Source organism: Octopus bimaculoides, chromosome 17 (genome assembly GCF_001194135.2).
Source record: "Octopus bimaculoides isolate UCB-OBI-ISO-001 chromosome 17, ASM119413v2, whole genome shotgun sequence".
NCBI classification, from domain to species: domain Eukaryota; kingdom Metazoa; phylum Mollusca; class Cephalopoda; order Octopoda; family Octopodidae; genus Octopus; species Octopus bimaculoides.
The window spans coordinates 20342471-20353910 of record NC_068997.1 but is presented as its reverse complement, the minus strand read 5'-3'; the positions used below and the strand labels follow the sequence as shown (position 1 = coordinate 20353910).

Sequence of the window (11440 nt, the reverse complement as noted above, 5' to 3'; positions counted from 1 at the left end):
GTATACCAAGAGTCACTGAGTAATTCTAGAATAGATGTTTAAAAAACTTCTTTTTCTTTTTATATTAGAGTTATCTTGATGGACTTATTAACTAAAAGAATAGAAGACAGAAAACAAAAATGAACTTGTGAATGGCAGACTTTCACAGATCACAGATCAAAGCTATAGAAACACTGCATTGATGAAATGAAGTAGTAATAATAATAATGATTATAATAATAATAACAAAAAAAAAAACAAAAACAAAGTATAAAGAAGCAGCACAAAGTGAGGAGGTATTATTGTTTTTTTTTCTTTCTTTCTTTCGTTAATTAATTAGAAGTTTCATCTTGGAGGGTTTTAAGTAGACACTCATATAAGGCTAGAGTGACACCTCTTTAGTTGACTTCAGATTTAGCCAGCAATACTAAAATCTGAAGTCACCATTCCTGCTCTAAATAGCTTGCTCTTAAACTGGGAACATTTGAGAATCATTATATAAAATAAAATAAAAACACAGGCGTTAATTTTAGACAACCATACCATTTGTATTATTAGAATTCATGATAGATAATTAATTAATGAACTGGAAAAATTATAAAACAGGAATAATCTGTTTTCTCAATTTTTTTAAAGTAAAATGTTGCCTTCTTTGTTTCTGGTGGAAAAAATAGTAAACAAAAAAAATAAACATTAAATAAAAATGCGTTGAGATGAAATAACATCTGATTGTTTTAAAGACTGATAAAATAACAAAATGAGAGAGCTGGAGCTTGAAAGAATGTAACAGAAAGAACTCATTCCAAAGTTGAAAATTGGTAAGACTTTGTCAATATCATTTTCATAATGTAATCACACAGATGCAAGCATTAGTTCTTTCCTCACTGACTGTAAAAAATAAAAAATACTAGGGATAATTCTTCAAAATATCCTTGTTAGTTAATATTTCATTTAGCTCTATATTTCGCCAATCATTTTTGATATCGTCAAAGTGGTTATCAAAATCCATGAGTTTGCGATATATTGCTGGTGTCTCCAATACTTGGGATGCAGTGAGAAGGGTCTCTTCTTCAACTGTTTGTCTGCAAGAAAGCAATTCTAAAGTTAGAAGTGTGCTAATAACGACAGACATGAAGGTGACATTAAAAAAAAAAACGTTGCATAAGATGTTACGAACATCTTAGCAAACATGAAGGAACTATGTAGAAAATCAGAAGGGAACCATGACCCAAGTTTTCTATTGGCAAACAACCCCTGGTACTGTCCTTAACAATTGCTATATGTCTGTCATCGAGTTTCCATAGAAAGTACAAAAGTGGTTTCATCTTGCCTTTGGGTATTTTTTTTTTTACAAGACATCATCTTGTTGTCTAGATATGGACAAGTTCACCATGTCTGCTTGGGTACTCAGGATATAAAGAGCTGTTAGAAATACTGCAAATCATTTTATCCAACGCTCTAAGAATTCTGCCAATCCACTGTCTTGTATTGTTTTATTTTATTAACCCCAGAACAATGTAAAACAAAGTTGGCCTCAGTGAGATTTGGACTCAGAACCTAAACAGAGAGAACAAGTATACAAGGCACTTTGTCTGCCAAATATACAAGGCACTTTGTCTCATTTATATGAGCCTCAAAAATTTTAATGGCTGATTACAATTTCATAGACTATAATGAAATCCACATGAGAGAAAGCCTCCATATGGTTGCTTTATTGTCTAAAATGTATCAGGCACTTAAAGCACAATATCATCATTGCTTTCAAGTCCAGTTTTCCATGCTTTGCATGGATCGGACAATTTGTTGAGACAGATTTTCTATGGCCAGATGCCCTTCTTGTCACCAATCATCACTTGGTTTCCAAGTAAGGTATTTTTGTTTAGGTGGACATGTTTTCACATTTGATTGGATATGACAATGCATAAAATGACATTATTTTGTTTCCAGAAACAAATCCTTCAAAAATAGCATGTGTTTATTTCTGAGGCATGGCTCAGTGATTAGAGTGTCAGGCTCTCAATCATGAGGTAGTGAGTTCGATTCCTGGGCCAGGTTGCGTGTTGTGTTTTTGGCAAGACACTTTATTCAATGTTGCTCCAGTTCACTCAACTGTAGAAATTAGTTGCAACGTCACTGGTGCCAAGCTGTATCAGCCTTTGCCTTTCCCTTGGATAACATCAGTGGCATGGAGATGGGAGGCTGGTATGCATGGGCAACTATTGGTCTTCCATAAACGACCTTACATGGACTTGTGCCTTGGAAGGGAACTTTCTAGGTGAAATCTCATGGTCATTCATGACCAAGGGGGGGGGGTCCCCTTACACACACTCACACAACAAGCTTCTTTCAGTTTTCATTTACCGTCAAATCTAATCACAAGGTTTTATTGGTTGGTCCAGTGTTATAATAGCAGACACTTGCCCAAGGTGTCATGAAGAGGGACTGAACCTGAAACCATGTGGTTGGGAAGCAAGCTTCATATGCACATATTTTACATGTAGTGTATTTCAAATGTAGTGATAATTCCAAACTTTAATGAAACAGAAAAGAACACTTACTTTTTGTCAGCTTCTTTCCACATGTTGTCTTTATAAAGATAAATTTTGTAAGCTTCTGATACACACTGAGGTGATATTTTGTTATTATTCACCTATGAAATAGAACACAAATTAAACAGCCCATTACCTCCCATAATTCTATTAACTGGAATTTTTTTATGAAACTTTGATTTCTAGCATAAAACAGCATTAGAAACATGCTGGAATGATCAAAATAACATTTCAAATAGAAATAAGTGAGATATTGGGTGAAAAATTAGCAAACCTCATTTAAATATCAGAGAAATATACCTAGTAGATATAGCAAAAAGGTTAGATATGTGTAAATATTGACAGATAATTACGAAATTTGTAATTTTTAAGTGATCTCATACGAGATGACTGGTAAGTAATGGGTTAATAACCCTAACCCAAATAACATTAATCTCAATGCCTTTATTGTTCAGAGGAGTGAAGGAAAAAAGGTTACATCTGTTGCGTGTATGTATGCTGCCCCCAACATATGCCAGTATGGAAAGCAGATGTAAGACAATGATGAGGACACACACACATCATCATCATCATTTAATGTCCACCTGTCATGCTGGCATGGGTTGGATGGTTCGACAGGAGTTGGTGAGCCAGAGCAGTGCGCCAAGCTCTAACATCTGCTTTGGTGTTGTTTCTACAGCTGGTTGCCCTTCCTAATGCTGCTATACACACACACGTATATATATAATGAGGTGGGTGTGTGGATAGATAATCAGTTCAATTATCTGTCGTTTTCATGAGACAATGATGCCTCTACATGGTTGCCCAATCTGCTAGAAATAACAAGCAAAGTGGGTACCATATCACACTTTTGAAACTGACATGGTACTGTTTTACAGAAAGCACATACTGGATAATGTAGTCCAGGATATATTACCCCTAAAAAGATAGGGCATCTTATTTTTGAATGATGTTTCCAATCAGAGATGAGCAAACTCAAACACCAACAACAACAACATTTACAGTGCTCACTGATGGATTGCAAACCAGCTCCAAGTTAAACTGACCAGACCTGTAACAGATGACAGTGTTTAGTAGGTGTTTGAGGTACAGATGTTTGCAAAGTGAAATGCTACTACCAGTACATAAATACATGAACAGAAGCTTTTATGGTGAGATATATTTATTGTGTATGCACACACCTTTATGTAATACATGCATGATCCCAGATCTGTGGAGCAGCATTTTGGTAGGAGATGGATGTATTAGTATTTGGTAAAAAGATAACAATTGCTCCAAGCTGAAATATTTCCAGGCCCTCCTGGAGTTGAACCCCAGTCCTTGAGAAGGAGGTGTGTATTTAGATTTAAGTGCAATATTATTAAAAGGTGACGTTTAACCCTAGGCTGCCTCTTACTGAATACACATAAATGACCAAAAATGTTTAAGCCATGACCATCTGATCATTTATTTTCAGGCAATGTGTATCCAAGATCACATTAGCTAATGTGGCCCTTTTTTTATCTAAGATAGTAGGATTTGATTTAGAACGATTTTGGTAACTAATTCTAGCAGTTTCAATTAGCATTTTTGAGTTATGTATGTACACTGATTATGTTGTATCTTGAATCATAAAGACTGTGCAGGGACGGTAGATGTTAGATTAGCATCTAGAACAAAGGATGTGTATATATACAACAAAAGTACAGTGTAGAATAGTGTCACTCTTGTACAGGAGTGTATTTAAAAGTAAACAGACTTAATAGTAAGAGAAAGAGTAGACGTGGTTTTGGATAACACATAACGAAGGTCATCAAGTAGAGAATGAGATTCAAGGAATAAGATATCATTGGCACACATCTTCATTGCCTTAAAAGTGACGATGATGATTATGAACGTAAGTGCTATGCTGTTAATATCATAGACATTAGTGTTTTACTTTCATCATTAGTGGAAACAGTTGTAACTTTTTCACAACATGAACAGAAAGAAAAATGTTACAAAAGTTGGTGATGGTAAGAGTCTAATGTGGTAGCAAAGCATTTCAAAATGAATTCACTGTGTTGATCTTTAGCAGCCCTGAGCATAAAGTGGTAAAGATATGTGTGTCTAGGAGGTAGCGGTATAGATATAAAATAAACAGTGAATTTGGTGGCTTTGCCTGAAAGGCTATTGTTTATAGGAAAATGCAGATTATTGTGTGGCTAAGGAAGCTGTTGTTCATGTTTTGGTTATGATCAAGATAAGTAAAATCTCCAGCAGCCCATTCCCCTAGCTGAGAAAACGTGCCATAGAAGAGGAATAATTCACTATTTATAGAACAATTTAAACAGCTATGTCGAAGGATTCAGTGAAATTAAATGTGATATTTTTTGCAAGAATCAAAATGCTAACAACAGCTGGAAACAGTTGAGTTATCTGCTGCCAGACAAAGACCACCCACTGGTCATTGAAGCTTTCTCACATTAGAACTCTCTTAACTTGCACATTTTATGATACAGGATAGCTTCCTCCGAGAAGAATGGCTGTAATTTCTACAACTTCTTGTTTAGACATTTGAAGGTTGTTGGCTCAAGGAATTTAGGAGTGAATACTCAAGAAAAATCAAATAAATAGGTTGGCCAAGCAAACTGTTTGATTGTGGGGACAAGGGGTGGCAGAATCCTATCCTTTTAAAATGTGATAAAATGATACACTTACCATAAATATACATGAATCTGCAAAATATTCCTGTATCTTCTTGCCAATTAAATAGGCAACATTATCAGGTCTGCAAACATAAAAAAAAAAGGTTGATTATGAATACAGAGAATTATGAATAAAAACACTGTGAAGTATGAATATTTATCACTAAGAATTTTCAGAGCATTAGATTCCTTGGAAGAAAGCAGTGAGTGTATACGAAAACAAGGACAGAAAAAAAAACAGAGGCTATAGTCAAAAAGTTCTGTAATTTGCATGATGAATGGAATATTTCTTTCTTAGGGGCTCTAGCTAAAAAAAACAAAAACAAAAAAAAAAAATCAGAAAAGAAATCAAGCTAAAATATTCTACATGTTTTAATGTTCAAAACTGGCCAGATCTGCACCTCCCCCCCACACACACCTACCCAACAATGTCATTGTAAAAATAAACAATCACAACATCAAAATCTTGAAGCTACAAGATAATGCACGGCGGCAATGACAGGTGATTGAACTTGCTGTGCTTAAGACACGTCAAGCCAAGTGAAATCGTTATAGCCAGTACCAGTGACATGTAAAAGACACCCACTACACTCTTGGAGTGGTTAGCATTAAATAGAGCAACCAGCGACAGAAACGAAGCCAAACCAGACTGGAGCCTGGTACAGCTCTCCGGCTTACCGATTCGATTCAAACCATGTAAATCCATTTGAACATGGAAAACAGATGCTAAATGATGATGACGATGAATGTGAATAAATAAGCATCACAATTGGCAGAGTATTCTGAATATTAAAAGGTTAAGACACAAAATATATTTGGTCAAATTCAAATCTGAAAGACTGAGTTGTAAGACTTTCTTTTCTGGATTCACTTTTTCTCTATGAAGTTCACATTACTTAACCACCAAATCACAGATATTTCTTTACCAGCAGACAGCTATGTGTTTCAATTGCACATATTTCTATTCTTACTACACTAAACAACTTACACATATCAAAACATATATCCGATAAAGCCTTTGAAAAATGCCATAAATAGGAACCAGGCCAAACTGTTTGACCTAGTTATGATAATTAGGTCAAACTTCCCTAAGAAGGTCACCACTATCAAAGAACCATCAGCAGTCATGACATTTAATTATAAATCAAAAGAAAGTTAATTGGTGATCTAACTGATATTCCATTCCACATCTTGTATACCTACTTCCTTTTTGCAATACTTGGCTATTGTGATTCATCAGTTGTGGACAGTCACTATTACTGGCTTATATTTTAGCAATTCTAATTCTTACACCAACTGCATTGCATATGCAAAGGAAACTCTCATATCTACCGAATCCTGTTTTTATCAGGTCACCAACATAAGCTAAAGACACATGAATAGAGGAAAGCTGAAATAAGTTATAAGAAGTGACCTCAAATTTCAATTTTTTTCATCTAACGGTATATCTAACATCAATAACACTTTAGACTTCTTATTTATCATGGCATAACATTCACTATTTTGTTTCCACTAACTTTTATTTGTTCACCAATTTGGACATCTGTTCGCTGTGCTTGAAAAGACATGTCAAGTTAAGTAAAATCGTGGTTGTCCTTGCATACAGGTATGTCCCTGGCATCCTCTCCATCCGAGTGTTCCTAATCTTGAGGGCTTGTGGGTGCTGATGCCATGTAAAGAGCACCTGCACTCCCACTGCATGGCACCTTGGGCAAGTGTCTTCTATAGTGTCAGGCCAACCAAAACCTTGTCAGTGGGTTTGGTAGACAGAAACTGAAAGAAGCCCGTCATGTGTGTGTGTGTGTGTGTGTGTGTGTGTTTGTCCCCCCCCAACATCGCTTGAAAACCGATGCTGGTGTGTTTATGTCCCCTGTAACTTGGTGGGCCGGCAAAAGAGACCGAAAGAATAAGTACTAGGCTTACAAAGAATAAGTCCTGGGGGTTGACTTGCTTGACTAAAAAGGTGGTGCTGCAGCATGGCCGCAGTCAAATGACCGAAACAAGTAAAAAAAGGTAATAAAATTCATAACAACAACTTACTTTGAATTGCAATAGCTTTCATTGGCTTGGTAATATCCACCAATGACCAAACCTTTACTTTTACAATATATATCTATCTGGAAAACAACAACAAAAATAGCAGGTTTAGCAAAATAAATAAATAAAAGCCACAGTAAGTATCTTTAATAAGAGAATAACAACAAAAATAATTAGTGAATGGTGTTGATAGTGATGATGGTGTCATGATTGTCATTATTATTATTATTATTATTATTATTATCAGCTTTCCCATGCTGGTGTGGTTTGGACAGATTTGAAATACAACAGCCTTCCACTGGTCTTATCAGTCTCGGGCCAGCTCTACTGTAAAGTTCTTTGCTGCTTCTCTTATAGCAATTTCAAACTGCTGACTTATTTCATGCACCTGCCTTCTGCATCACCTATTCAACTCAGTGCAATTGCCAGTTTGCAAAACATCTGCTAACGTTTTTAATACTCATTGATAAAAGTTCAACTGGGCTTAAGTCTTTCTTACAGTTTAGCATTCCATATCAAATCAAACTGTACTCAGCTCATTCAACTCAAAACTGTTTCAAATCTCGGGTGTGAACAGCATGAGTTTTGGTTCCCTAGTATTACACTTCTAACAGCAGACATATTCCTTTGTTGGTGGTGTTGTTCAGCCCAAGTCAGGCCCGAGTTGAGATTTGGCAAACCACTGATCAAAGATGTTCCATGGTTATCTCTTTTTATATTAACTTCTGATACTATAAAACAAAACAACAAAAACACTCATTTGAAAGCGTTCATTTTTTACATATGTTCCAACTATCAACTTAAAAATCGCCAAGTTAGTTTGTTTTATTAAAGCCCACCAAATTCTTGATTATTTTCAAAATTAATTGAAACACATGTAATGTATCCCAGTTATGAAAGAGTTAATTAAATGCAATGTGTCTTTCTTTTATATGTTAAATCCTGAGAATTGTGATCTTAAAACAGGGTTCAAACTGCTGAGTTAATGACGGTTTTAACTTGATCCTCATTAATCAACTGGTTATTACTGCCAACCGCAGTATATTTAATTACTAGTTTCCTGCAATCTGTCGTACATGTACCCTTAACATTTCGAATAATCTGCTTGCTGCATTGATAATCTACAGGATGCAATATATTTGTTGCTCTTGGCTCTGTAGTTAATTTAATCTGCTTATTTTCCCCTGCAATGTGAAATACATTGAAACCTACCTCAATAATTAAGTACCTTAGCATCGTGAAGATATAACTTAATCCATTTAGTGATTACTCAAAAACCATACTGACAAAAGGGAGCGGCGTTGATAAATTTTTTAGTCCCAATCATTTCTAAACAACAATTAAAGAGTTTTTATTCGAGCCAATGAGCGAATGGCTCTAAATGGCCGATCAGCCTGCTTGAAATAATAACCTGTTCTCTCTCAAAGCACGCCATACCACCTTAAATTGGGAAGGACATAGTCCAGACGGTATGCTCACAACCGGAAATCCCTTAATAAGTTTGCTCGATCAGGGCTGGTCTGGGGCTAAACAACAGCAACTGAAGAAATGTTTTCATAAAATAGAAATGAAATGGTGTTAAATCCAAATATAGAACAAATCAAAATTAAAATCTCCAACAGAAGTTGAAATTTATATTTTTCCAACAAATAATGAAATAGAAAGCGAATAGGATATTTGCACTTGCGCTTTGACTAGTCCGTAAGAATTGTACACCTATGTGGAGGAGGGGGGGGGGAAGAAGGCATAACATGCAAATAGCAGACTCATTCATTGAACACCATATATAGATAACCATTTTCTAATAATACAATACTTTCTTAGAAGCCATCAAGTTTCAGCTACAAAACTTTAAGATATTATAAAGCTTTCAACATAAAATTATTTACATGCATTTTTCTTAAATAAGCAACTGTTAAAAAAAAATTCCTTTTATCTTTTTTTTTTTGAGAAATAACGTTTTTTTCCAATTAAAATCATCGGTACTTTAAGCACGAGGTGGTCGCCTTACCGATTTGAAACCAAATTAAAATTTAAGTCCGTCACTTAATCCCTTAAATTTCACAACCAGGGAATTCAGGGAGGAAAGATGAATACTGACAAAAGAGAATAAACATCAAGAATAATTGAAAAGATACGGCAATGTGATGTTATGTCCATACTAACCAGCGTCAGGGCGAATTCGAGCATCGGCGTAAGTCCTAAGCAGACATGAAACAAAGGGATAGTGTCCACCATTTTTAAGCATTTATTGGAATCCTTCACCTTAGTATCCTCGGCGAGAAGAACTCCATTAACGGAACTGTGAGGATACTTAGCTGCATGAGATAATATTTTACAGTAAGCCTGCAGACTGACATTATAGTCCACCATAGTGGATTATTTTTACTGCGAACCTGCAAAGCATGGGTGAAAACTGTATATATAATGAGAAGAATATTCGCAATACCGATTTTTTGTTTATTATCTGACATTTAAAAACACATCACTTTATATTATTTTATTTTGTTAATATATCTATGGCTAATGATTGAATATTTTGAAGATATTTATTATTTGAGAAAAATTATCTAATAAGCTTATGAATTTCTCTTCACTGCAAGAGAGAAAGAAAACGCGAACGAAGCATTCTAAGCCGCAGTTTCGATTCCACTAATAAACTATTACAAAAACAAATTTCATATATTATTTTATTTTATTTCCTTATTATCAATACTTTATTTTACTTCTTTATTATTAATATTTTATACGTTGTTATTTTTTATGTAATACAGCTAACGAAGTATTTGCATCTTGATAATAAAAAAAAAATTAGGATTGATTAGAAACAAGTCAACAGATTAAAATGAAGAACTGGAAGGAAGTGATTAATTATGGAGCATTTCTGGCAGTTTTTTCTGGTCTCTTCGCGGCATTAGCATCGACATCGGCCAAACTTGTATTTAATACCGGCATTGTACAACAGTTCTGTCAATTAGTCTCATCTTCTAGTAGCATCGCATTATTTCAATCGATTATCTGCTCCGAAGTAAGCTTACGTTTTCTAATTTGTTGTTATTGAACCCTTGGTTAGTTGAGCCATGTAATTCAGCAAACAGGCCGGTGATCAAAGATTTTTTCAAATTTCAACTATGACATCCTGTTATATATATATATAATGTATCTCTAACTTAAACCCCAGGTCAACTTTGATCAAGCCGACCTATGATTAAATGCATTTTATTTATAATCATCCCGTCACTTTAGGGTCATTCATTTGACTGCGTTTAAAGAAATCGACCCCAGGATTTTTTCTATTTTTAAGTGTAGTACTTATTCTATCGGTCTTTATTGCCGAACCGCTACGATACAGAGACGTAAACATACCAGAGCCGGTTGTCAAGCGGTGATAAGGGACAAACACACATAGATATATACATAGACACAACGGGCTTCTTTCAGTTTCTGACTTCCAAATCCACTCACAAGGCTTTGGTCGACCTGGAGCTATAGAAGACACTTGCTCAAGGTACCATGTGGTTGAAAAGCAAGTTTCTTACCACGTAGCCATGCCTGGCTTTTTTTTTTCTTCAAAGAGATCAGGTAACCACGTTGGATGGTAGTGTAGTTTCAAGGTAATTTAGCTGCTTTTTCTAGTCAAGTCCGAAGTACGAAATCATCAATAGTGTTAAAGTAGAGGGAATTTTGGAGGCTGGATAGAGCTTATAATGTTGAACTCAGCATTATTTCTGTGATGGGAGGAAATACATACTTTTGAAAGCCAGCAATTTCGAGGACCTCAGTATTCAACAGGTACTTATTTTATCGACCCCGAAAGGATAAAAGGCAAAGTCGACCTCGGTTGAATTTGAACTCAGAAAGTTAAGACGGGCGAAATGCTGCTAAGCAACTAAGAATAAATATTAAAGGCTCCAATGCATTGCTTCGTCCCTGGGGTGTATAATGCTGGCAAGACGAACTCTGACTCGAATAAATGAAAGCATTTACCTTGTCAGAAGTAGCATTTACTGTTAACCATTCTCTCTCGACATTCAATGCTCTTGAGTAGTTAATAGCCATGCTTTGCACACATTAATTAGGAATCTAACTTGAATATTTGGTGGATCCAGCTTTAGTAATAAGAATGTCACATTAGCATTTAGTGGTCACTCTACTAAATGCCCACTGTTTTACTTCCGTTATTTAACTATTTTGTAAAAAAGAAAAAAA

At 35.3% G+C, this 11440-nt stretch overlaps 2 protein-coding genes across 3 annotated transcripts in view; one reads left to right on the top strand and one right to left on the bottom strand.

Moving 5' to 3' along the window:
- Positions 1 to 268: 268 nt before the first annotated feature.
- LOC106883906 (ER membrane protein complex subunit 8) overlaps positions 269 to 11440 on the bottom strand; it is a 15697-nt gene continuing 4525 nt past the window's right edge. Inside the window, exons 1-6 of one of the 2 annotated variants that reach the window (XM_014935045.2) lie at positions 11219 to 11319; positions 9398 to 9627; positions 7235 to 7311; positions 5208 to 5277; positions 2538 to 2629; positions 269 to 1061 (exon numbers count right to left, since the gene is read on the bottom strand). In XM_014935045.2, the coding sequence (XP_014790531.1) occupies positions 887 to 1061; positions 2538 to 2629; positions 5208 to 5277; positions 7235 to 7311; positions 9398 to 9604 (621 nt within the window). In that variant the 5' untranslated portion in view covers positions 9605 to 9627; positions 11219 to 11319 and the 3' untranslated portion in view covers positions 269 to 886. Of the gene's footprint in view, positions 1062 to 2537; positions 2630 to 5207; positions 5278 to 7234; positions 7312 to 9397; positions 9628 to 11218; positions 11320 to 11440 lie in introns of those variants that run through there. The other variant, XM_052973869.1, reaches the window with a different exon arrangement.
- Positions 10022 to 11440, top strand: part of LOC128249667 (transmembrane protein 42-like) — a 15829-nt gene continuing 14410 nt past the window's right edge. The window contains exon 1 of the mRNA XM_052973870.1: positions 10022 to 10259. Coding sequence (XP_052829830.1) covers positions 10077 to 10259 — 183 coding nt within the window. The 5' untranslated portion in view covers positions 10022 to 10076. The remainder of the gene's footprint in view (positions 10260 to 11440) is intronic.